The sequence below is a fragment of the Pungitius pungitius genome, chromosome 4 (genome assembly GCF_949316345.1).
Source record: "Pungitius pungitius chromosome 4, fPunPun2.1, whole genome shotgun sequence".
NCBI lineage: Eukaryota > Metazoa > Chordata > Actinopteri > Perciformes > Gasterosteidae > Pungitius > Pungitius pungitius.
The window spans coordinates 16,118,132-16,144,833 of NC_084903.1; the positions used below are offsets into that span (position 1 = coordinate 16,118,132).

Below are 26,702 nucleotides of genomic sequence, written 5' to 3' on the forward strand. Positions count from 1 at the left end.
GATAATTTTAAAAAAAAGAGAAAAACGTCCAGTATTTATTCCCTGTGGTGGTGAGTGAATGTTGACGGGTAAGAGCATAACGTGATACATCAACTCTCTCGATTGCTTCTGCCTGCCTGGCGGGCGGGGTGAAAGTTGAAAGTTCGTCCACATCTGAAAACACCAGGCACGTGCGGGTTGCGAAGTCGTAAGTGAAGTCTAATTAATTAAGTTCACACTAGTGTCTATGAGTTCCCTTCAAGGAACACCAAAGATCAGAGATGTGTCGCTTGTGTGCGGACAAGGAAAAGCTCTAGAATAAGTAAAACGCGAAGTGCCTTTGAATATAATTAGAACATGCTAATCTCGGTAGCTTGCTAGGTAGCTAGCTAAGCATGCCGGGTTTTGATAGAGCAGCGTACAGATGGTAAAATCTGTTCCGTCGTTTTAACTTTTTGGAGTTGACAATGCGTGTTCACAAGAAGTTAATGCAGGTTCACTTCTAGTACGAGAGAAATATATCATCCCTATATTGTTCGCCACATTCATTGCAATGTGAACACCTATGTCCATCGTTATATGGATATAGTAGCAGTCCCTTACACGCTTCTCTAGCTAATCGCTGTTAAATACTATGAATATTCACCAACACTACAACTATAATACTTCTCCATCCCCTCTTTTCGGGCTAGTGCAGCAGGATCACCGGCTGCAGCGATGGCTGCTGTTTACTCCGGTATCCATCTGAAACTGAAGAATCCACAGACTGCGTGGGAGGACAAGTTAAAGTTGGCACGTTTTGCCTGGGTCTCCACGCAGTGCTTGCTGCCTAACAAGGAACAGGTAACCACTCAAGTTGGATAACAATGTTTCATTTTCATATAATCATGATGATATTCAGAATGCAGTCCAAGACCACGGCGTTTAATTTAAGTGCAGCAAATGTTTTTTTCTTCTCTATTTATTTCATTGAGATTGTCTGTAGATGGTCAAGCGCCCTTTCTTTTCAATGAAAGCAGTGTTTAAATGATTTTGAACACAGTGATACCCAATTACTTCACAAACTTGCATCCAGATTTCTGCATTTCAAAAATGTACTCTTAAGGATTTGTTACTATCTTTTCGTTGATTTGAGATGTTTTTGAAGAGCGCATTTTTCACTTCTGAAGTAGGAAACCTCTAAGTCAATTTAGCACAATGTAAATGCCACTTTCCATGTCTGCCCCCCTCCCCGCATTTCCACTGTAGGTGCTGTTGGACTGGTGCATCCACGCACTGACAGGCTGGTACAATAAGAAGGTGGATTTTTCACAGAATGTTCTGGAAGGACTCTGGTTTTATTTGGACGATCTGCTTCACAGCCGAAAGCTCCACTCTCTTCTCAAGCACGGCAAAACCATCAGCCTGAGGCGCAACATGGCACAGGTGGGCAGGGAATACTTAAATTAAAACACCGCCTTAAATGTAGAGGAGGGGTTTGTGACCCAACAACACTGCTTTTTCCCCCCTGATGGCCTCATTTTGGACTGTTAAAAGTTGTAAACCTAGGGGAAAACACTGAAGACTGTGCATTGTCATTGGTATTTGAAGGTTTTAACTGGCACCTCTTTCCTCTCCATGTCTCTAGCTGCTGCTGGACCGTCTCCAGGAGTGTGCACGTATTGGCCTTAAGTCCGTTGTGTGTATGTCCACAGTACTCAGTGTGTGTCAGGGCCTTCTCTCTTCTCCTGCGCTCTCATCCGTCTTCACCACCAAGTATGAACTGATTGGGGATCTCCTGGCTAAGCTGTGCTCCCTGGCCTGCAATGAGCTACAGCAGTCATTGCTCACAGAACCGATGATGACTGAGTCCGTCACATGTAAAGATGAGATGATGACTGAGTGTCTTCAACCTCGACCTACTAGCGATTTGGAGAGTTCCCTAATTGAGCCGGTCACCAAAGATTCTTCAGATCAGCCGGAGTTAGATGCTAATAAGTCCTCTCCAAAGCCAAAGGAAAACATCCATTCAGCTAATCTGTTTGAGGTGTTGCTTCAGGTGCTGTCGTGTTATTTGTCTGTCCAGAGACAACAAGCCAATCCTAACAGAGTCTCTACCATGGTAACCAACCAGCTGATCCAACCTTTAATACTACTCAGGCACCTGCTGACATCTGGGGATTTTGCACCCTCTCACACACATCTGCGCATCCGTCAGCAGCTGTCTAGAGACAGCCGCATCAAGATAGACTCCATCCTTCAGTTAGCTCTCTTTCCCTCTGAGCACCTGACCTTCTACAAAGAGGAGCTCCTTCCATCGAAAGAGGATTCTGGGAAACGCGGTCCTGGAGGGGCCAAAGGCCCCTTGAAGCCGGTCAGTGCCATTCTTTCCAAACTGAGTGCTCGGGGCTACTGTGATCCGTCTCTTCACTACACCGTGAAGTCAAACACATTGCCTCTGCTGTTTAAGTTCTTTCTGGAAAGTTACGCAAAGGAAAGGGGAAGTGAGGAGGCCCATAGGATGCTGTGCTTTTATTTCCTCACCAAGTTGGTCCCGGCCTTGGAAGGAGGCCTTGATGGACAGATACTACCACCTGCCAATGCGGACCAGCCAGCTTCTGTGTCCCCCGAGCAGACTCCCCCACTTCCCCTCCGCTCACCTGAGAGCTGGAGCCTGGCTCTGCTGGCTGTGGAGTCCCTGCTAAGCCAGGCGCTGTCAGCGGATATTTACAATGTAGCGGCAGACCGGATCAGATATGAAGAGGTCCAATTCAAATTTTACAGAGCTTTGGGGCAAATGCTCTTCAACCAGGCCCAGCCGAGGTAAACACAAACTGTGTGTCTGTCTTTTGTTTTTGTTTAACCTATTTCTTTGTCGTACAGTGAAAATATTTCCCGTCCACCCCTACAGGATCCCAGCGTGGTACCGCTGTTTGAAGATGCTGCTGAGTCTCAACCATCTTATTCTTGAACCAGACCTGGACCAGCTGTTATCTTCAGCCTGGGTTAATTCTGAGTGCATGGAGGCAAGAGTGCAACGGGCGAGACAGGTCTGGATTTAAATCCTATATTGCATTCTGTATTGAATTATTTAAATGAACTAAGTACTTGCAAATGCAGAATTTCAAATGGTAAAATCTGAGAGCGATTTGTGTCGACTGAGACCCAGTGTTTGTTTCCCAACAGCTTGTGGTGTGCAGTCTCCTTCAAACTTACACAAAGCTCCGTCAGCTGCCTCGCCTGTTCTCCGAGCTCCTGACTGTGATCCGTCAGCCAGCACTAGACGGCTTACAGCCTCTTCTGCTCTCTGAGGGCGTCTCCGCCTCGCTCAGGACATGTCTTCTGGACATTCCCGCTTCCCAGGGCCTAGAGATCTGCTCATTGGTGTTGGAGAGCATCAGGGGATATATACTACCTGGCCTGATGAGGGAGGAAAGCGAGACAGAGAAGATGGAGATCGATGAGGCAGGGAATGGTAAAGGGGAGAATGAAGGAATAAAGGTGGCCCTAGAGAGAGAGGATGCATCTATGAAGCTGTTCTCCCTCAGCCACTTGCTTCATGTGGTTTTGTTTAGTCTGAAGACTCTAGATGGGACCTCTCCACTTCCTGTAGTCAGGCAGGGTAAGGCTTTGATGGAGATGATGCAGCAGGTAGCCAATGAGTCGCTGCTTCTGTTGTCAACCGAGAACATAGCTGGAAAAGCTAATGCAAGGTCAGTTAAAGGGACACCGAGAAAAGGCAAACAAGAGCCGGAGAGAAAGTCTAAGGTGGGATCACTGTGGCAACAAAACACTCAGGAGGCAGCTCTCCTCCTCAGATACACCTTGGTGGAAGTAGACACGCTCTTCAGTATCCACTGCAGCAAATTCACGTCTCTCCAGACCTCCACAGCAAGCGTGAGTGAAGACGATGCTCCGGTCCTAACTCACATACAAAAACTCCTATCTGGGGAGGTTGTGCCAGTGAGTCTACAGCCCTCTCGCAGACCCATGAGCTGTTTGCTGCTCAAACTCCTCACTTTGCAGCAGATGAAGAAAGTTTTGTTGGATAGCACCTTGCTCTCTAAACCTGGCACCGCAGCACTGCTAAACACGGCGGCCCGGTTTATTTTAGCTAAATCCGAGTTGCAGTCGTGTCCGCATGGAGAGCAGGTATGGGACGGGCAGATAGCAAGCGTGAACGTCAGCTCATACTTTGTAGCACACTGGTATCTGGTCACATCCAATCTCCCTTTGATTGCTCCCTACCTGAGCGGAGAGGATGTGGGCTGCGTGGCGGACACGCTTGTCAATTCACTGCTGAGCAGGCAGACGGACGACGGGAAGGGCCGGCGGCCCGGCTCTCTGACCGTCTCTCTCGTATCGTCGCAGCTTCTCCAAAGCCCCGTTCTGGCCGAGTTGCCTTCACTCTTCTCTGCCACAATGTGTTCTCTCACGCAAAGGATTGTCGGTGTTCTCAAGGCAGCTCATGTACCCAAGGTCTGTCCGACTCTCCTGAAGTTTCAGGAGGGAGGAATAGGAGCGAGCACACACAGAGAGGCAATAGTTGAGGATATATTGGCCTCCTCAAAGACTGGAGAGACGTTTGTGTTTCTGAAGGACACACAGAGCAAAGAGCTGGTGGACCTTCTCCAGATCTTAACCAACATTAACCCTGATGGGATGAACTCTGAGGATCTCTCCTCTATTTTTCTCCTCCTCTTCTTCATGCTCACCTCCACCTCTAGTCAGTTGAATCAGGTGGACCCTCCTGGTTCTGGAGATTATGCCCTCTTCCTGCTCAAGCTGCTTGGGGTCATGACTCGTGTCCTGGAGGGTAGAAACTTCCAAAGTGTTTTGAAGCTCATCCATGGTGGGACGTTGCTGCAGGCTTCTGTGTCCTCTCTCCTCTGGCTTAGCAACAATGGACGATTTAGAGCCACAGGCGGCTCTGAATGGTTGGATTTTATCAAAGCAGTGCAAAGCTTCATCAGGACCTTTGTCCAATTGATTATAATCCGAAACAGTAGCGTTCGACTCAACCTGGACCAGTTTGCCTCCTATCTTACCAGTAAGGAAATGGCAAATGCGCAAATTGTGCCATCCAGTTCTGCTCTGGCCGATAAACCAGATCCCAGAGCGTGCATTCTGTCTGTTCACCTCCTGCTGGCATCGCTGACCTCCTTCTCCCAGGCAATGACCTCTAACCTGGGGAGAAGTAAACAACTGGATCAAACGTTGACTCAAATGATCGAAAGAACGACCGCTTCACTGGGACCAGCTGTGGAGTCCGTCCTAAAGCCCCAAACTGTCGGCCAGTCAGTCATCCAACCTGCAAGCATCCTGGGCCAAGCCTTTATGGTAGAAGTCGTTACTGTCATGTTGGACTGTGAGCTTTCCTCCCATTCAGTGGGGGTTGGCAACAAGCAAAAGGACCCCCACCTCCCCTTGAGTCATGTGACCCTCTATCGGGGCTTCTGCCACCAGATTTTCAAAGAAATAAGTTGCGCCCCCAGGCCATTGGACTTCCTGGTTTCTTCTCTCCATTTCCTGTCTGCTTACTACAAAGCAGTGGAGAAGACGAGTGGAGAGACGGAGGAGACTCGAGGAAAGGAAAAGGCAGGAAAGAAGTTGGATGTGCTGTACATGCAGATACTGCAGAATGTGCACAGACTGCTGACCGGTACGTGGACACTACTGCAGAACCATCATATTCACCTGAGTTTTTTCTTCCATTTATCTCCTCTGCATGTTGCACATATTGAAATGAGTTTACAACGGATTGTATCTAGTTTGTTGAAATAGTCCATATCACAAAATAATACATTTGATGTCTCATTGTGGATCACACTGGAAGGAGATTTGCATTTCTTGATTGTGACACGTTTGTGCTTTCAGCTTCTTGGCTTTCTGAGAGTGACGTTTGTAAGCTGAAGCCAGCTCTGCAGGAGCTGCTACGCCACCTGCTGGTGAAAAGCACCACAGGACGCTTCAACCTGCTGCTGCTCCTGATCAGAGAGGGACTGGTCACTGGCAAGCTAAGGGCAGGAAACTACCGGGTGCGGCTCAATCCAGATCACCTTTACTTCTCTGATGTTTTAATACTCCTGACACGGTTCAGATCGGTTTAAATAGAATTTCATTCATGATGGTGCTACAATGTTGTTTTCCAAATTATCACATTGGCTTTGACATTGATTATTTAGTACATCATCTGTTTTCTCACTCTTCATTTACTGTTCTCCAGGAGGTGCTACCTGCAGCAATCATCACAGAGCTGCTGTCATGTTGTCAGCTACCTGAGCCCTGCACTAAAGCTCTGTGGCTCATTGCACCACAAATCATATCTGCTATGGTGGTGAGAAAAACAAACACACACACACACAGAATTGACTTCACTGGGCAGATACACAAATATGCAGATGTCACTCTTAGACAAACAAGCACGCTTGAACAAAGATCTGGAAAATGTGTTGTTGTTATCATGAATTGTTTGTGTGCATACAAACTATTTAAAAATAGAGTCCAAACTTTAAAGAAGAAATGTTGAGGGGACATGTGGAATATTTCGTAGTATGCCAGTAAACCCTGCCAGTGACAGTGTGCTGAAAGTGCGTCTCCAGTGACTCCGTCCAATCACAGTTCAATGACAATCACAGTCCAATGATTTCCATTGAACGGCCTTTTTTTCATTTTAACTTCCACTGAAGCTTGTTTAGGTCAATGTGTTTTCCATCAGGCTGCTGTTGGTAGGAGCAGACGGACTACACAGCAACCTGCTTAACCATTTCTCACACACACACAGTAATAACTAACCATGTGGTTCTGTCCATATGTTTGTAATCTGTCAGATCTGTCTTTATTTTTATTTTTTTTAGAGGTGTGAGAACAGTTTTCAGCTGCTAAATGTCTGTTAAATAATAACACAGTAGAATAAGTACAGAGAAGTACTGTAGCTGAGCCAGTAAAGTTCAATCAAACTGTAGTGTGATTGAACTCATTTATACTACTGGAAATACCTTGGAGTCTAGATAATGAATAGTCTGCTGCAGAAATAAGATAAAAACGAAAGCAGTTGTTCATCTGCTGATTTAGAGGATTGAAGAGGCCGACGTTAATGGCTGAATAAAATAGTCTGAATCATTTTAACCACAAGAGGCTTCTGAGCACAACATATATTACACTGATTGTTCCGTTAGTGTGGAAGATTAGCCAAGGAAAGACACATGCTCCACAAAAAACATGAACCCCTCAAGACGTGGCAGAGATAAAACCAATTGCTGTCAGTTTATTTGTATTGAATGTGAAATTAATTAATTTGATAAAGCTTAAAAAAAAGGATCAACCTTGAAAAACACCCCGACATGTTGCGTGCGTCTGCAGCCATTTCTCTCTTGTGTCTACATGTTTTCCTCCTCTAACTGTGTGTACACCTTTGTGTTACAGTTCCTTGTAAAATCATCCGCCCAGGACGTCTCGCTGACCCTTCCCTTTACCATTCCTACGGTGACCTCAATGACCTCACTGCTGCGCCAGGGGGAGGGGCTCATCAGCAACCCTCATCATGTCATATTGGTCCTTGGAGCGCTCCAGTTGGTGCCCCTCAACCATTTGACCCCGTCCGTCTACCAATCAGCGTTCCTGGCCGTCCATGAGGCGCTGTTCGCCATCATCCAGTGTCATCCTCAGGTAGGAAGAGGTCGGTGGTTGAGGGTCAATAGATGGGAGGGAGGGCAAGCAAACTTTAAAGAAATGACATGAGATGAATGGGGGGGGGGGGGTTGAAAGAGCAGCGTGTAGCCATAAGTGTATTCGACGCCATTACAAAGGACAGAGAGGCTGTTACAAAGGCTGATGACACATCTCTACAGTCAGGGCCAGTTTCTTAAGTACACTGAGTTCAAACTACTGCGGTGTAATCAAGTCCTGCAATAAACCTTCATGTGAGACTTTTAATGTTCAGGCAGTGATTCAGCTGTAGTTGGTGATACTGAGATGTTTCTACTGTCGTGTCCCACCCAGTTCCATTCATATCGTTGAGGGTTGGCTGAGCAACACCTTTCTGTGTGATGTGGTCCATAATAAATAATGCATTTAAAAGATGGTGCTCTCATAGTAAAGATGACATTGAAAATGGTCATATGAATTTCTTTGTATAACATATGTATTCAACGTTTTGTCGTTTTAAAGGAAATCATACATATTTTTAAGAATATCTGAACCAATTGTGCCCCCCCCTCCCACTTACTAACTATTCAATAATGAAGTTCATTATAGCTCTAAGCTTGAAGGAATACCTGCTTTGAAGAAAATGTGGTTTTAAACCACTGCTGAGCCCACTGGATGCCTCGGAGGAATGTCTCTTTTGAAGAACGGATGCTCCAAATCATGCTGCAGCTGCGCGAAAACCTTATGAAGTGCCTTTCTCAGCTTTTACTGCGAGTGCGTTTATCTCTATAAAGAAGTGTTTCTTTAGAGACATTTTTACTGGAAATGTACCACATTTAAATGAATCCACTATTCCAGCCAAAACACAAACCTTTGCTTGGTTTAGACGTTACATATGTTACCATGGTGTTAATGTGGTAATTATTTGTTCATTTCTTGCGACTCAATCGGGGAATCTGCATTGAATCAAATGGGGCAAGAATAAACTAACTGATATCACATGTTTGTGAGGACAAAAGGCTGTTGGAGAGTCTGTGAAAGGGGAGGTGAGGTTAAAACTGAGGGGAGGGTATATTCATAGAGGGGAATACAAATGAATGATAGAGTTGAGGAAATAAGAAGTAGGCGGAGAGCAAAAAGATGCGATTTGAATGCGCTGCACAAGGGAAATCTTTGAGTAAAGAGCAGAGGACAGAGGCAAAGGAGGGGGGGGGGGGGGAGCTGGCATGTGATGGTGGTTGGCATGGAGCTGGTTTAAGTCAATGGAAACTATTACCGAGCTCTAATTAAAGCTGTGACATCATCTTCCATCGTTGGCATTCTCGCTCACCCTCTCTTCATTTTCCCGCTGTAGGCCTTGAACAGAGAACAGAAAAGTGTGGACAAATATGCAAACGTAGATCTTGCGGGAATCCTACTCCTCCCGCAGTCATTAATTGGGCTGTGTGTCTATGACTCAAGCAGTGAAAACGATGCCATTTGCCTGCAAAGGGTTTTTATAGGTTGTAGCATAACATCTTCCGCACAAAGGATGCATCCATCACTGCACATGATTTACGTTTCCTTAAACACAAACAAAGCGCAAAGACAGGCTGGAGACCGGGAGGAGAAACACTGCGCGCCCTGCAACTACTCTCCTTCAAAGGGAGAACAAGACTTAACAACAAATGTTTAACGTTATAAACATATTGTGCTTCTGTGTTGTTTTTAGGTGATGTTGACCGCAGCTGCGTCATTCTTAAACGTCTTCTATCGTCTGGTGGCGTCGATCATGCAGGAGGGTCGGCAGAGAGGAGACACTGACACAGGTGACCGTTGGACTCATTACAGACTCATGAGTAGCATAAATTAATGGGGGTAAATGTCGGTTTGGACCAACTGTTCGTGGGATTGAATGTAACTGTTAGTTAATTGCTGGCGGTTGGTGATACTCAATAAACAGCAATAGCCTCCCAAAAGTAGACCCATTTAGTCACGGTCCAAATCTTTTACACAAATCTACTTGGAACAACACAAAACTTGTAATAAGCCTGAGGGTTTTCTGTAAAACCTATTCTCTGCTCCTCTAATAACCTCAATGCTTCATGACTTAAATGTTAATTTAATTCATTGGCCTAAAAAAAGCATGTAAGCTTAATAAATTTAAAGCAAAAATGTTTTGATGGAACAAGAGGTTCTTTGTGCCGCACAACTGAAACCTTTCCTGCAGCCCACAGCAACGAGTGCAACGGGTTTAAGGAATAAAACCCAGGCTATAATGCCTCTTGTTTACATGAGGGGGAGGAATCTAAATTGATTTAAACAAAGAAGGAATTGTTCTCAAATGAGGAAAAATTAACTTCCATCTCTGTTTTCTTTGACGTCCAGATGGAGACGTTTATCTCCAGTGCTCCAGGTTGATAGAGAGGATGTACTCTCACATTGCGGCTACAGCGGAGAGCTTCACCACACTGTCGGCCTTCATGGTGGCTCAGTATGTCACAGAGCTGCAGAAGGTACACACACACACACACACACACACACACACACACACAGATGAGGCTGCAGGATCTCACCTGTTCCTTTGATCCAGCACAGTTTTTCTGCTGGTGCTGGCAAGAATCAGCCCGGCAGAGTGACTCGAGAATTTCCAGGAATGTGAGTGAACGGGTCCAGGGTTACTGCAACGTCATGTGCTTTAGGCGAGAGGAACCCACAGAGCAGTGAGTCACGTCTGGTCGGCGAACGTGGCTCCTCTCTGCTACCAGACGGTATTTAAGATGACGCCAAACCGACTCAGCAGTTTCCACCTTAAGAGGAAGACATGAAAGTGCAGGTCCAGACGGACAGAGAGACACTGTGAGGAAGGAGGTGTTTGGGATCCTTTTGAGCTCTGTGTGAATCATCTAATAATCCTGAACTGGATTTCTTTTCTGCTCCTAAGCTATGGACCTCTTTGTGTGTCTGAGGTAATTTATTCGTCTCTGTGTCGGAGCTGCTTCTCATGGCTCTTAACCTGAACTGAACCGCCTGTGCAGCTGCCAGATGTTATTAGAGCAAAGTGGCGCTGCAGTTAGAAAAAACGTTTTTTTATACCGCTTTGGAATTTAGGGATTTGTCTCAAGTGACTTCTATTGAAAACCATAATAAAACAGTGCTCTTGTGTTTGAGCTTTGCACTCTTCCAACATCGTCAGACTTTTCAAGAAGCGTTGAGTCGATGCTTACTTAGAGATTGTAATTCTTATACCGTACATTTCTTCTGCCCCGAGCTGTCGGCCTCAATCAGATGAGGGGCAACAGACTTGTGGGTCTCAACAGACCCATTATACAAGAAAAAGGGGACAGTGCTACAAAGTTGCAATGTATGTCAAAGATCTGATGGCAGTGGTCCGGTCAACTGTAAAAGCCACCAGGTGTAACACTTATATCGCGTAACAGGGATCATCGCTGCCTTGTGTAACTAAACCTATGAATGTTGAAATGCTTATTAGTCAGTAAATACATATGAACGTTGTTTGACATAATCATTTAAACTCCTGTCTTCATTTTTTTTTTCTCTCTCTCTCTCTCCCCCCGCCTCCTCCCTGTCGGCCTCTTCAGGTTACTCTGCGACCGGACGTGAAGCTGCACCTGACGGAGGGCATCTATCGGATACTGGACATGTGTATGGAGCAGGATATCAAGTTTCTGACGGCCGGACTGCAGATGGGAGTCAGAGAAGTGTTCAATGAGCTGTACGGCAGCTACACCCACTACCACAAAGCACAGAGGCAAGGAGAGGACAAGTACACTGTTTGAGCTGTTGCAACGTTTAGATTTTCGTTTGATTGAATTAGAATAAATGTTCTTGATGTGGAACTTGATACTAGCCAACCTTGTACATCCCATTGTTGCTTTGAATTCTGTACATGAATAAAATAATCAATAAACAGACATACAACATAGCAAGCATCCCTCAAGTAAAGTAAGGTCTTTAGACTCACTTATTGGACTAAAAGGAGGCAGCCAAAACTGCTCTAAATTGGCCTTTGTTGGGTTTTGACGAGACACACAGGAGTCCGTGCCTCATATTCGGTAACAAACATTATCTACAGGTCCATCTCTTTGGTAACAACTTGTAACTTCATCAAGCTGACCGGACGACCAGTATCTGTTAACTAGAGGACATGTAAGTGGAAAGAATGACCTCTCACTGCCTTCCATGACAGATGGTGTGTAAGATGCTGTTTTTCATAATTTAAAGATTTTATTTTAGAAAGGATGGGAATTGCTGCCTTGTCTTTGTCATCCAAGGACAAAATGAGTTTTAGGAAAAACAGAACAAGAACCAAGTGAGTGATTAAGACATAATAAATATGATAATTTTACTAAAGAGCATTAAAGTTGGAAAAAAAAGTAAGACTATGTATCCTTGTCTCTTCAAAGAACGTCTTTGTATAACCTTCATAAAGGAGGCGTCTAGTCAACCGTTCACTAATGAAATGGCTTCAACACACAAGCTCCTGCAATGACTCTTAGAAACGTGACCTTTTGTTCTGACTTGTCTGTTCTCTGTTGGCTCCTCTAAAAACTCCGTAGGACTGAAGTCTAAGGTTTAGTCACCGGGTTATGCAACACATCAGTGTCCTGGCCCTTAACCAAATAGTATAGAACAATGTTCAAACATCTGTGACATGTGACAGCTGTCTCGGACCATGTGATCGCCCCTGTCACTGCACTTCTGTGCCTAACTGAGTCAGTGGTTTTTGTGGTCTTTCTCTAATGAATAAAGAGAATTTGTATACACTTTAGATTTCCATAGTGGTAATAGACATATGCCTTAAATGTGATTAACATAAATGGATAAATATCAATCAAAGGCAGGATAGGTGAAATTACAATGATTATCTTGGTTTGGGCACTCATGTTTCAAATTAAACTCAAGTTTCACTCTGATTTCTGCAGCGCCTGTGATTAGTTGTCGTCCTGCTAGAATTTGACCGCTATTTGCACTTCTGAGCCAGATGTTGAAACGTTCCTTTGTCATAGTCATAGAGGATTAGTTAGATTTAAATGACAAGATGTTTTAATCCGAAAGACAAAGACAACTAACTGTTTAGGACTATACTTGTACACAATTAAAGATGGTTATGAAATGCATACATGTCAATCCTATTCAGTATAACTAATTACACCCACTACAATATGATCACAATCAAAGAGACAAACTTGTGGTCTCTTCGAGTTCTGAGAGAGCAGAAAGCCAAACGGTTCTTCAGTGGAAATTTTAGACCCTCGTAACTTTGAGGCAAAAGGGCTAAAAGATACCAGACAAACCTCTTAGCACCGTGCTGCTAAATGTGCACATCTGTTTCGCTGCTCTCGCATTGGTTTGACTTGCATCCATCCGTGCGGTAACACTACTGTGGGTAACATAAACACACCGAGTCTCTCTTCAGACCACCGTAGCAGCCCTGAATTAAAGTGTGTGTAAGACCACTGTGACACTCTTTGGAGGCACAAAGCGTGTATTGATAGGATCTCTTTCTTTTTTTTTAAACTGTGGGCCATTTTGCTCTCTGGTCAAAAAGGACATTGTGTCACTAAAATGTAAAAAGTCAGAGGCAGATTAAAGATCTGTGAAAATGAGAGATCTTATAGTTTGACCGACGGTGTTCCAGCACAGCTCCATCTCAGACAGAACTGATCTGTGCCACAGACCATGTGACTATCAAGTGGTTTCAACACCGACAGGCAGACGCACTCAAATGTCCACAATAACTGGAGATGAAACTAATAGTCCTTCATCCCTTCTGGTTGTCTTCAACTTTGGTTCAGAACCAGCCGGGAAGATAACGGAAAGGGTGGAACAATTGTCAGAAAGAAGGACAGAACAGGCAGGAAAGAAGGAAGGAAGCGATGAGGAAGGGAATAATGAAGGAAGGATAGACGAGAGGTAGGATGCAGGAAGGTCGAAACAAAGGAATGGAGGACGAGTAGAACAGAGGAAGAAAGGTAGTATGAAGAAAGTATGAAGGGAAGGGTAGAAGAAAACAAAGCAATGGGGTAGGAAGGAAGGATAGAACGGCGATAGGAAGGGACGCAGAAACCGAGGAGAAAGAAGGAAGCAAGGAGGGGATGGGGGTGACATTAATTACCAGGAAAAGACGTAGAGATAAAAAAAAAAAATAACGAGAAGACGGAACTCTTGTTTTTCTCATTTAACTGTGTCTGACGTGCCTCTGGTGCCCCTAGCGTCTCCTCGCAGCTGCACAGCAGACTCGATGCATGATGACGATCACAGATCCTCCTCACAGATCGCTCGCTCTGCTTCCGCAGACACATCACTGAGATTTTCTTTTTTTTTTACAACAAATCGTTCCATACACTGACTGCCCGCCCCCCCCTCCCTCCACCCGGCGTTAGCAAGGAACCGCACGGCACGGCACGGCTCGACTCGACTCGACTCGCTGGCAGCACCGGCCCTCCTCCCGGGCTGCCCGAGCCGGCGTTTGATTGGATCCGAGTCGGCTAGCCTTTGCCCTCTGACCCCGCTGATGTTGGCTGGGTGCTTCCTGCTCCCTCCGCTCTCCCCCTGACCGACCGACCGACCGACGGACGAAGCTCGCCCCGCCGAAGCCGCACGGCGAAGCGCCCCCACAGCCGACCGGGACGTGCCGCTCCTGCGCCGGAGCCGACGAGTGGACGAGCCGCACAAGCACACGGGCGGAACAACCGGGCAGCCATGCGGAGGAAATCGAGGATATTGTTATGCTTTGCGGTGCTGTGGGTGCTGGGGATAGCCTACTACTTCTACTCGGGCACAGCGTTAAGCCGAAAGGTAGGATCTCTCTTCTCTTCCCCCCCCCTCCCTCCGTTCCTCGGTCGCTTTTCCGTGCGGATCTTTTCTCTCCCCGCCCCGGACAAAGCGAAGATGGATCGGCGTGGCTCGGCGCCGCCGTGGCTCTTTTCGGAGTGGCTCTTTTCGGGTGGTGGTCGTGCTCTGTCTCTGCAGCTGCACCGATGCTGTGAGGAATGTGATAAAGGGCCTGCTAGTATCAGTGGGCAGGCATCGATCTGGTGGAGATGACCGCAGGCATGGGCAGCCCGGTCGGCGTGCACGGACCTCCCGCTGTGCGTGGGAGAGCAGCGCGTCCGGGGTCTCAGCCTGTCAAACCACCACCACTTTATTTTTTTTTTAAAAATGTTAAACGTATTTAACGTCGCCCCGGTTCGTGTGACAGCGGGACAAAGGTGAAGCGTGCAGCGGTAATATTTGGCCCGCCGGAGGGGAGAGCCCAGAGGAGCACGTCAGCACAAGCTGCAGCTCCCTGAAAATGAGCAGCGATCAGGAAGTGTGCAGATTAGAGTTAAGTCACAGATGCACACCACGCCGTCAGGATGTGGCTTCTGAAAGAAGGGGATAAGAGGCGAGACGCAGTTTAACCTCACTGCTGTTATCTCCAGATTTCCCTGTTGGTTGATGGGCCGCAGTGTTTTTCTCCAACTCTCCGATGCCAGATTTGTTGGTATACAAAGTTTAAATGAATGCCGCTGTTGTGTTTTCCAAGCTGTTTTTTAGATGCAACATTATGTTTTCTGATATGTCATCTTCCCCTCTTCCATAAGTATTGACTTAAATTAAAAATCTGGAACAATTCATGAGTAGATTAATAGAAAATGTGGAATTTAGTCATTTCTCAAGCAAAATATGGCACAGTCGATGTTTTCTTCAAATGTATTTTATTGAATATCTTTTGGCTTGAGACTGAACACAAAACCAGACCAAACCAGACATGAACACGTCCCCTTTTACCAAGTAACGATTAATCATATTACCAGGTAGAATAACCGGCGATGCAAGTAATCATTATAGGTGCAGCCCTATCCGTAACAATCCAAACTCAACTCAACATCTCTCTAAAACGAAAAGTTGATGAGCTGGTGTTTTGGATTGCATTATTTTTTTGAAAGATAAAGTTCCTTCAATTTCAAAATCGCTGCTTTAAGCCCAAACACTGCATTAATCAGTTTCTTCATGTACACGTGACCGCTTATTTGACTGTGTTTCATCTAGTTGCCAGGCCTTCACGGTAACACTATGTAAAGGCACAGGTTTCATTCATGTAATACCAGGCCCATTAGCAGCAGCAGCAGCAGTTAGTAAGTGGGAAATGCGAGTTAAATATTCTGTAGAAGGTGTGTGTGTGTGTTCATATCTCATAGTCACTTCTTTGTTAGTGTATCATCCAGCTTGTACTTAGTGTTTGTGTCTGCCTTTTGTAATGTAGGCCAGTGTATCCTGCTGCGTGTGTGTGTGTGTGTGTTTCTGGGTGGTTGTGTGCACAGTACACTCCCTTTATTACCTTTCTAGATCTGGGTTGATGTGTGTGTGAACGCCCTTTGTGTATCCCACCTGTCTCATGTCCTGTCCTATCCGTCTCACTGTGTTTGCTTTGCTCCAGTCAACCAGAGCAACCCCCTTTTTACTTCTCCATTAGGCTGATTGCTGTGTGTATGTGTGTGGTTGTTCAGGAGGTCAAAGGAACGCTCCATGATAAGCAACTTTCCCTGGATTGCAGGCAGCATAAATAGAGTGTCTTTACACAAGAGGTTTAATCTGTTAAAACAAAGGTGGAGCTGCAAAGGTTAAGTGCTGTTTTCCCTCACATCACATCCCCTCTTAAAGAGCTGAGGCATTTCATAATTTCTGATGCCTCCACCTACGGAAGTGAGGCCCTATGAGTGTCCAGGAAATGAAACACACCCTGAATTTTGTAGTTTGTGCCGTTGCTGCACTTTTTATATATATAATAGCATAATGCTTATTTTGACTATTGATTAACCTACAGTTTTTTCATCTATAAAATGCCAAAACACATAAAAGAAGTACGAGATAAAGTTGCCAGTTGTATAACTGTCCAGAGATATTCTCAAGATTTGCCGTGAATTAAAAGTCGAAAGGTCTGCGAATACGCTTCAATGTTCATTCGAGTTGCGTTAATCGTGTGTCCCTTCAGTCATCAGGCCGACGTCTGCATAGTGGCAGCTTGATGATTGTCTGGAAACAGTCCAGCAGTGCAAAGAAGATTTTTTTTTTTTTTTTTTTGACTTAAAGATTTCCAACCAACTTGTGCCAGACTCACGCTGTCACGGCAGCTGATTCAAACGCCCACTTCTGAATAATCTGAAGTACCGTGTCCCTGCTAGAATAATGAATTCCACTGGTTTCTTCAGTTCGGTCACTCACATGATAATGTGGCCCTTTTTAGATAATCTCACCCACAAAAACAGCATTTGTACTAATGTCAATTCAAACGTGTCCCTTAACTTAAGGACGAATGTCCCTCCAATTAGATTCTGTTAGATTTAAAGACGCGGTTTGAGCGCAGCATCGATGCCTGTGAGCCATCTCGTACTCTGCAACATTATTTCTTTTTTTTGGCCTATAAAAAACCGAAATGCTACCATGTGTCTCCGGAGATCTTGAGGCCGACCGTTTGCACACAGAGTTCCTCATCTATTTGGTCATGAATATGTTTGTGTCACTGGGGAAGTTTATCTTTGGTACACCGAGTACACAGTGATACGGAGTGTCCGTGAGCATTTGTTAGGCTTTGAGGCCTGACTCACCATCAACAATATGTCACACATTACGGTTGCAGTGAAACTGAGGCACATCAGGTTTAAGGTCCAAATTCACATTTCGAATCAGGCAAAAACAAGAATATATGGAACATGCAAACACATCTTTAGCAACAAAGGCTCTCGCTTTCTTATAAAAACCTGCCTTTTGTCAGATTTCTTATTTGACAATGAAGTTGTCCCCTTCTTCCTTCAATACACACTGAACAGAACTCCAGGGAATGTTGGGAGGCAGCCAGCAGCCACACTCACACAAACATGTATCTGTATTGTTGTACACAGGAGGATAGTGTTGCAATCACGAGCCTGCTGGCTCACCAGGAGGCCCCATTAACGTCTTCCTAGTTGGACAGACCTCAGAGGGCTTTTTCCTTGCCAGCTCGTGAGAGACCCAGCGCTGTTGAGCCCACTTTCCTGCTAATCAGCGGCGGGAGGCTGAAGCTAAATGTCGCCGAGTGCAAAGGAAAAACCGGCAGCTGTTTGAGCATTTTCTCTCCTAGACAGAGGTGTGTTACATGTAGAACACCCCCATCCCACCTCTATCGCGTGCCTATCACAATAATGCATAGGCATGATATCATTTAGCTGAATTTGATTTGAAATAAAGATTGTAGCGCCGAAGAATGACTCTGCAAGAAACAAATGACCTTTGCATGTGGTAAGAACAGTCATGGCCACATCGTTCATATGGAACGCAGAGGGGTCCCTGCAGTGGAAGTATTTCTTGGAGCTGTGATCAACCAGGGGTTCGGATTAGTTTTTGGTTCGGGGGCCGAAGTGGGTTCTGAGGCACACTCGTGAATCGGCTCAACTGGGATTCTTGGAGCTTTTAGCGCTCGCCGGTCCAGAGCTCGTTATCTGCGCCTCTCCTGTTTCTGTCTGCAACGTTCTCTGTTATCAATGCATCTGTGACCTCATCGCTGGCCGCCGGGCTGCACCAAGTGTGAGCGTCCTGCTGTTTCTACACCGGGAAGTATAGTATTCGTAAAGTGGCTACATTGCAACTGACGCTCTGTCAGGGTGGAGGTGACGATTGCACAATGTTTTTCTCTGGCCTGTTATTTAGTGGGTCTTAGAGATTTGGAGCGAGGTGGATGCTGGCCTCAGCCTCCTGAACACAGGAGCCCGCACCGTCTGCTGGAGGAAGACACAACATCATGTTCACAGCAGTGCCTCTACGGTCTTTACAGTCAAGCTTTTACACACACACACACACACACACACACACACACACACACACACACACACACACACACACACACACACACACACACACACACAGAGCAGACTGAATCATAAAAGGCTTAAATGGGATCCCCCGGTACTGAATCCACACACCGTTTATATTAAAAAATATTGCATATTTGAGAGCCTTTTCCAAGGTTCTTGTTTTAACACTATAAACACTAAAGAGTCAGGAGTTTATTCCTAAATTGTCTAAAGCCAAGTGGTCATCGTACAGCTGTGATGAGATGTAGATTGAGACATCACTGCAATAAATATATATAATTTTACTAATGGCACAATTCATCTCGGCGCTTAAAGGGCAGTTTATATTGGTTTTCCGTTAACTGTCTGATTCACTACATCTTAATTTGGGGGATGAGAACTCTCCATTTTCTTTCCTTCTTTTGCATCCAGGCGCCTTTTGTATTTGGTAGTTTCCTTGTGGTTCAACACATCAGCATGTTGCATCCGTCTAGACTAGTTTAGAATGATTTTCTTCCCTGGTAGACAACAAGCATTCATGGAAAAGTTGAAAGGGAAGAGGATATTCTTTGGTCACGGGACCAGCACAGAGGCAAGATCAGTTTTTTTAAATTTTTTATTCCGACATCAATAGACAACAGAGACTCCTTATTCTATTCAATTTGTCACTGAGTTGCTGTCATCTGTTTCACTACATCTTAAAAAAAAGGACCAGTGCAGTAAACTGTGGGGTCAGCAGTAATGTTGCCCGTTACCTAGCTAATGCATTCAAATGGGCCTGATGGGGAGCGCAAGTGGCCATGGCGCTTTGCCTATGTCCTCTTTGTGGCACAGCAGTCAAATCATGGAATAAAGGGCTGCAACCACCCGCAGTATCATCACATGCTGCATTTTATATCACTGCCACTGAATAATGAAAATGAGATGCATGATTTTTTTCATCAGTAAAAGCAGATATATAATTTTAAATGCAATTTTTTTTTCTTCTATCATCCGACGCAGATGCCTCTGCAAACCATCTTGAATCACTTTGAATATTATTTTGATTATTAATCACGTGAGGAACAAAGTGCATCACTTACATTGCATCAGAAGATTAAGAAGATGTCCAACCTATAATTGGCAACTCGAGTGCAAAGGTAGTGTTTTTATTATCTGAAACCGTATCAGCAGACGCACCCTCTGTATCTGCACATGTGCTGGGGACATTTCAATTCAACCTGTTTTTTTTTTTTTTTTGAATGAATCAACATCTCTGAACGTCCCATCTGCCCCGCTCTCAGCTGTTTGTTTCTGCCGACTTACAAAACAAATAATCATCGAGGTGCTCGCAGACCGGGCCTGCTGCCCGCCCACTTCATTCTCATCGGTGGACGTGTGCAGCTCTGTCACATTTGGGTCAGAGAATCCTGATGCTGACGATGTGCATCAACCTCACTGAGCAGCGGGTCTTTGTTTGCCCCTGATCGGTTCTGAACAGAATGTAATGCTTTGTTTTGCCGTATCGTAATCATTTGAATAAAATCCATGTTTTCCTTTCTGGGTTAAACTCGGCAGCCTCAAGTGACTCATTTTATTAAATGGAACTAAATGTCCAAGTAATATTTGACCATCTCCCAAAGTGGTGGGTTGATGAACAAAAAAAGCATTGGTCCGGTGGGAGGTGTGATGTTCTCACCCTGTGGTACGTGACGGCCATTCAACAAGAAGACCGACATTTGTTTCAGCTTTACTCTGCGACAACGTCGGCCTGCAGGAAAAGAAAGCACCAAAAACCTAAAGTAGTGTGGACAGGTATTAAAGAAATACTCTCCCTTCAGTGTGTTCCCTTGGTTTAAGAGCTCAACACAAACTTGACTCACCTTCCTTTTTTTTCTTTTGTGGTGACATCGATGGCATTTTGCACTGGTTGTCAACCGTTTACATCTGGGGGAATAAATCATGACGCACGCACGACCAATTTGTCCCCTGACAGCAACCTCAATGGACCAGAACCAAAGGCAGTGAGCAGACCGCTTGTGTTTCATTTAGCTTTCCTCCATTGCTTTGATTGTCACAATCACAGATGCACTCTCTTTTGGTTGCATTAAGGAACTCTGGGAAATGTAGGAAATAAATCAATTGCAGAAAAGAGGTCCAACAAAAAGGTAAAACACAAGACTTCATATTTTTTGAAGAAAGTTATTTAGATTAAAGGTTGACAACGATTCTCTCATAAGAGTGACAGTTGCAAACTGCAGCACACTATCCGCCATAAAAATGTAAAAAGGTCATATCAAGTTTGTGATTAATCATTAATTGGAAAGAAAACGCTTGTCAAGTGTCTTTTTACAGCATGTTGTAACGGGCTTCAGGAAGCACAGCTGCTGACTGAGATCTACGGCCTTCTTTCAGTTAAAATGCGGAAGAATCCGAGGGAACTGACGCAATAGTTGAAAACGTAATTCACCGGTTCATGCTCAAGCTCCTGTATTTCCAGCCTGTAAGGGCCTCGTATGCGACTGTACGAAGAGGCATGGCACAATGATGGACGTGGGGGGAAAATGTAATAATTAGAATGTGTGTGTGTGTGTGTGTGTGTGTGTGTGTGTGTGTGACCACGTGTTCTCCATTTGGTTGGCGTTTCCTGTGGGCTCTCCTCTCAGGGACACGTCAGCAGCTTTAGTGCTTTTGTGTTTGTGTGCCAGACTCTCCAGTGTTTATATACCAACTTATTGGACAATTTAGCCAGACAGAAATTATTTTCTTTCCACTCATCCCGTCACGTCTGACCTAGATGGCGAAAAAGATAAAAGCGGCATGTTCTCTGTCTGAAATACTGAAGGAAAAGTAAGACTTCTAGCTTGGAGATAAAAAAAAACGACTTTTCCTCTATGGCACAGACGTCTGCTGACAGAAACCTTAGATGGTAGTTCTGTAAAAAAAAAATAGCATTTATATGTTTAAGATGAAGTCTCTGTTTTAACATGAACTGCGTTTCCTATCAGCAGAGGTTTTTGTGTAAGGCCAGACCCCGTTTTGCTGCCTCAGGACTAATTGTACGAGTTCCCTTCCAATGATTTGTGGTACGAGATCCTTTGTTACTCCAAATAAACTGCTGTTCCAGTCAGGAATACGGCGCTGCCAGCCCACGGTCATTAACAGAGTGGCAATTATTGAAACAGATTTTATCTTATTATAGTGGTATAATTCATTGAGAAACCTTGCTGAAGTGTGTAGGTTCTCAGTGAATAATGCATATAAGCGTTGGGCTAAACCCTCCCCCTCACGATGCAGAGGTGTAAGGAATGGAGTCGACTGTTTGCCTGCGCTAAAATAAAAATACAAACCCAGAAGGCCGAGGGCCAGTTACACTGCATCATTTTGTGGAATACGCTTTTTAAGTTTAAAAAAAAAAAAAAAGTTGTGTTCACCTCCACTGGGCGTCAGAGTTGACTTTAATAGCTCCATCCTACTGGCGCCGAGCAGCAACCAAAGCAAACAAGATCCACTCTCTCTTTACAACCACGTCTTCCACCTGCTGCTGAAACGGACTTTGTTGTCCTTTTTAGCACAACGACCAACGTTAAATCACCTTTCCCTGACTCCCGGCGTATTACGAGGCCACACGCTTCACTTTCTCCCCCATATGGTGATCCACTCGCCTCTCCCACCTTTTCATTTCCTTTCCCTTCTGGTTCTGGTTATTTGCTTCTTTGTCTTGCTCTCTTGCATGAATATACATTTTTTTCTTTTTTCTTCTGACCACATGCGTGCTTGTTTTTTCACACTGTTAGTTTGTGTTTGTTTCATGTAGTTTGTTTGATCTGTTTAAGTGGGTCAGAGATTCAGGAGGTGTCACCCTGGGAGCCAATTATGAAAAGACAAAATTGTTGTCATGTACCCATCAGAAGCAGGGCCCGTGAGTGTGATCCACAACGGGCTCAAACCCACGGTTTTATAAACCGCCGACATGAAAGCAGTGAGAAAACCTCCAGAGCTCTCGGGCCAGATTGCTGTTTTCTGTGCAGATTTCTGCCTTAAAAGGTGGGTTCGATTCATCTGAGCTTTTGGCTCGGTGTGGGCGGAGCAGATGTGATTTGTGTCAGGAACCCATCAAGACGGGCTAAGAATAGCGAAGGCCATCCAACACCTTCCCTCGGACTGGTTTGAAATGGTTGGTCTCACGCCCTCCCCGCAGCACGTTGTCAGGAGTCACCGTTGGAGACGAGGCCGGCCCGAGTCCAGCTGGTTCAGAACCGGGCTTTCAGATGATCGTGTTCTCTGGGTTTGTGAATACTTGGGGAGCGCGTCGTTATCCCTCTGCTGACGTCCATCGACTTCATGTCGGCCCCGCGGAGCGCGTGATGCTCTCACAGGTCAGAGTTCACCGCCCCGCCCTAACCGGACAATGATTGACCCCACAGTGTGCAACTGCAGCAGAGTGTGTGTGTGTGTGTGTGTGTGTGTGTGTGTGTGTGTGTGTGTGTGTGTGTGTGTGTGTGTGTGTGTGTGTGTGTGTGTGTGTGTGTGTGTGTGTGTGTGTGTGTGTGTGTGGCTCTTGTCGGCTGACTCATTCAAATGTATGAACACAGCTTTGTGAAATTATACTTTCAAAACTGTAATGACAGGATTGAGATGGATTGTGGTGGCATAGGATCGTATTCCAGCTGGACTGCTGTGTTTGCTGTTTCTGTTGTTGATTCCTGAGCGTGCTCTCTCTCTTTGTCTCTCTCTCCCTCTCTCTGTGTTCTCTCTGTTCCTATAACCAGCAGCACACTAAAAATCAAATCACACTTAGTTATTGCTCTGCAGTTGGAAAATTGTGCAAATTGTCTCTGCACTGCAACATAATGTTTATTGAATGCCTCAATTTGTGGCTGAACTTAAAGGCAGGATCCTCTCGCAGCTTCAGTCAGTATTGATCCATCTTTCAAATGAGCAAATGTCCATGGGGGGGGGCGGGTGAGAAATAAAACTACAAAGGCCCAAAGGACATTAAAAAAAGGAAATGTCACTTGTATGGTCATAAACATATTCTTATATTTTTATATCAATCAATCCACAAAAAAAGTGTTCTAAATTGATAGTTTACATGAAGCGACTTGCCTGTTAGACAGTCATAACTCAAAATGAGACGACTTCTTTCGCAGGGGAGTCGCACGATGAGAGAAGTCGTTTGTTTTCGAAGGGCCTGTATCTCATTAGAGGAGAAAAAAAGAAGCTCCTTTGTGTCCCGTCAGAAACAAGAGCCGGAGTGTGTCATCAACCGTGTTCCTGTAACTTCAGCCTGATCAACGCCTTTGTGTTTTTAAAGGTGTTCCCGCTGTGCTGGTGTCGTGAGCTTAGTGTTATAACGAGTTTAACGCACCTCTTCCACCAAAGTGAGTGTTTGTTTATAGGTAGGAGACGCTCTCTCTCTCTCTCTCTCTCTCTCTCTCTCTTGCAGCCAAATGTGTTGCAATGAAATAATAAATCCCCGGACTTTCCCTTTAACGAGTGCGCTACAGTGATTTCACTCCGAAGGAGATAAACCCCACCCCCAAAACAAGGGACTTTTCCTCGAATACTCTTTCATTTCAACCTCGATCTGCTCAGGACGTCCTACGGCAGGTTGATGTTTCCACCTTGTCGACTTTGTTGTACATTAATGTTGGATTTGTTGGGAGTTGATGTGCGAGTGTCATCTGGTGCTCTGCGTGGAGTCATGACTGCTAATCACAGAGAGGATGTTATTGTTACCGGGCCAAAGGAGGTCTGATTCTGGTTAGCTTCTAACAAGAGTGTGTTGACATGCTGAGCGTGACTCAACAACATGTGTGCGTCATGTAATACCAGATGGTTAAAATGAGTGTGCAGTCTACAATCTAGAGCAAAGGTTATGAGTGTATGTTTTCACGTTGAATATACACCAAGATTTATGCAGCACTCGCACAACGACATCCTGTAGAGTTCAACCTAAACACACATTACCCACCTATATGCTGCTCAGACACACACACACACACACACACACGTGATACCCACTCCTGAAAACACATACCTTCTTCTGCTCACTTACAAAAAACCTCCTTCTCCTTGTATAGGAAAGAAAATATTTATAGACCTAAAGCTCCTTCCTGTTGCGACACACACACACACACACACACACACACACACACACACACACACACACACACACTCTTTTTGTATGAGGTGGTCCTTCTGTAAATTCATTCAAAACTTACTTGTATTTCAGGGGTCACAGTGATTGTCGTGTTGCAATCCACAGCGTGCAGGTCGTCTTGCAGCGAGATGGATCACTTTGGGGGGGCAGTAATCACAGGACGGGACGGGACAGACATTGACTGTTAGCAGCGAGTGGGGGGGGAGGGGGCGGCATCAAAGCTGCGAGGAAGAGGGGGTGTAGGGAAAGAAAAGGGAGGAAGCAAGTGGTTGATGAAAGAGTGTGTACAACTAAAAAGGGGATTTTAACATCCCCACCCTCCCTCCACCCTCGGCTACTTTTGCTCTCGACTGACACACACACAATTCAGCACTTCACTCCATCTCCGCCCCCAGCTTCATCTCTCACCCTCGCCATCTTTCTCTCCATCTCCCTCTTGCATCGTCTTGTGTTGCCTTCCCTCTCCCGCTGAAAATAATATCTCAACTTTTCCATTTCCAGGAGTCATACGTTTGAATTAATTGTCTACCTCCTGCTGACGAGCAGCTGGGAAAATAATGCTGAAAAGAATCATTACTGCTGGTGGCTTCCTTGAGTTCTACTTATTTGGCACAGAGGGTCGTCTTTAAATGCACGGCGAGGGACGAGACGTGATAGCAGAGGTGACTCGTTGGGTCCAGTGTCGCGTCCCCATCGCTCAGGCCTCGATCGTCCCTTTGGTTCCTCACAGATCTCTTCTCTGTGCATGTCATCAACTGGGAATCAAGTGTACTCTTCTTCTTTTCTTCTCGTCGCTCATTCTCACTTTTTTTAATCCCTCACATTAGATGCACTTTCTTGTCGTTCTGCAGTTCAGAAACACACAGCAGATCCAGTCTGAAAAGACTTGTGTGTGTGTGTGTGTCCTCAAAAGCCCTTCTAGTATCCCACAACAAAAGATGTAACCGACACCGCAAACCTGAGCTCCGTTTATTGTGCCTGTTGAAGCATCCCTGACAGGCAGACCGCCAGCTGAACGGATGGTGGGTCGTCCTGGCAACACGCCGACTTTAAGTGGCTGAAACAAAACATCTAGGGTTTCCTATAATCGCCTATTTAGGTTTTATTATTAATCATCTTTATTATTATTATTATTATTATTAATGTCAATAACCGATGCCACACATCACTGGGCACGACCTGCACTAGTTAGTGTTCTGTTTGACTGTACACTAGATATCAACCGTTATTTAACCCCATTTTCTTCTACACATATTACTGCTAAGCTGAAAACGTGTTGAAAATCTATTTTTTGTTGCTTTTTAGCATTTCTATGATACATTTTGTCAATTGAATATTTTTGAAAAAGCAATTTGAAGGCTTTATCTTTATACATTGGGTAGTGAAAAAAATCCCATTAACTATGAACTTTAAACAATGCAGCTGCATACACAATTATTAACAGTCTTCGCTGTGGTTTGAAGAAATGAGTATTTGTCAAGTTACACGTTCCATCCATCCTCCAATCCCGATAGTCCACACCTGCTACCTGCTTTCAGGGTGTCAATCCTCGTGTATAAGGAACACTGCCTACGTCACATGTTCAAAGCTGTTCAAATGTCTTGATATTTAAGTCCCTCAGAAGAAAGAATTGGCTCTAACATAACATGGTAATGAAAATCATCAAATTCTTGTAGGTAGCTGCTGTGAAGAAATGTTTGGCATAATTGCCAAAAAAGGGACCTAAATAATGTCAATTATCCAAATTGTCGATCGTTGATGGCAAATCATCATCCCAGCGTTAGTGTGTGGAACATAAACTATTGTCGTACACTTCCAGTGTTGTTAAGCCGTGCAGAATCACTGCAGCACAGCGCTCCGATGCTTAAAACATGAGCTTCCCTCTGAGAAATGTGGTCAAGGCGGTGGACGTTATCTGAGCACCAGCAGGGCATTCTTCTTTCTCACCAGTTTAGACTTGTAGTAGTGGAAGATGCACGTTGTCTTCCTGTAAAGAGAATATTTCAAGGTTTCCTGGATGTCCATGTTGTGGTTTGAGAGGGGGGAGAGAGAGAGGGGGGGGGGAGAGAGAGAGGGGGAGAGAGAGAGCTCTCATTAGACGTCTTCATCTGGGCGGATTCAGACACAGAAAAAAAAAA

The 26,702-nt window shown here is 45.0% G+C and overlaps 2 protein-coding genes across 5 annotated transcripts in view; both read left to right on the forward strand.

The window, feature by feature from the left end:
- The first annotated feature begins 113 nt into the window (after positions 1 to 113).
- Positions 114 to 12,672, forward strand: urb2 (URB2 ribosome biogenesis homolog). Of its 3 annotated transcripts, none has more exons than XM_037450176.2 (12): positions 114 to 187; positions 672 to 822; positions 1,228 to 1,404; positions 1,607 to 2,781; positions 2,870 to 3,008; positions 3,145 to 5,620; positions 5,836 to 5,996; positions 6,185 to 6,295; positions 7,384 to 7,626; positions 9,317 to 9,413; positions 9,973 to 10,100; positions 11,187 to 12,672. In XM_037450176.2, the coding sequence occupies exons 2-12, from the start codon at positions 697 to 699 to the stop codon at positions 11,382 to 11,384; spliced, it is 5,031 nt and encodes a 1,676-aa protein (XP_037306073.2). In that variant the 5' UTR covers positions 114 to 187; positions 672 to 696; the 3' UTR covers positions 11,385 to 12,672. The 3 variants fall into 3 exon arrangements, with proteins under 3 accessions (XP_037306073.2, XP_037306081.2, XP_037306089.2); XM_037450184.2 differs by having other exon boundaries at positions 135 to 187; positions 677 to 822; XM_037450192.2 differs by lacking the exon at positions 114 to 187 and adding an exon at positions 284 to 301.
- Positions 12,673 to 13,345: 673 nt separating this feature from the next.
- The window catches only part of galnt2 (UDP-N-acetyl-alpha-D-galactosamine:polypeptide N-acetylgalactosaminyltransferase 2), a 35,413-nt gene continuing 22,056 nt past the window's right edge, over positions 13,346 to 26,702 (forward strand). The window contains exon 1 of one of the 2 annotated variants that reach the window (XM_037488040.2): positions 13,346 to 14,406. In XM_037488040.2, coding sequence (XP_037343937.1) covers positions 14,311 to 14,406 — 96 coding nt within the window. In that variant the 5' untranslated portion in view covers positions 13,346 to 14,310. The remainder of the gene's footprint in view (positions 14,407 to 26,702) is intronic. The other variant, XM_037488048.2, reaches the window with a different exon arrangement.

What these genes read in the sequence shown, in the direction of transcription:
- urb2 (XM_037450176.2), top strand. Translation starts at nt 697, where the DNA reads ATGGCTGCTGTTTACTCCGGTATCCATCTGAAACTGAAGAATCCACAG. An exon ending in GAGTGCAACGGGCGAGACAG is followed by an intron (nt 3,009 to 3,144) that starts GTCTGGATTTAA and finishes GTTTCCCAACAG; the next exon opens with CTTGTGGTGTGCAGTCTCCT. An exon ending in ATGTCACAGAGCTGCAGAAG is followed by an intron (nt 10,101 to 11,186) that starts GTACACACACAC and finishes CGGCCTCTTCAG; the next exon opens with GTTACTCTGCGACCGGACGT.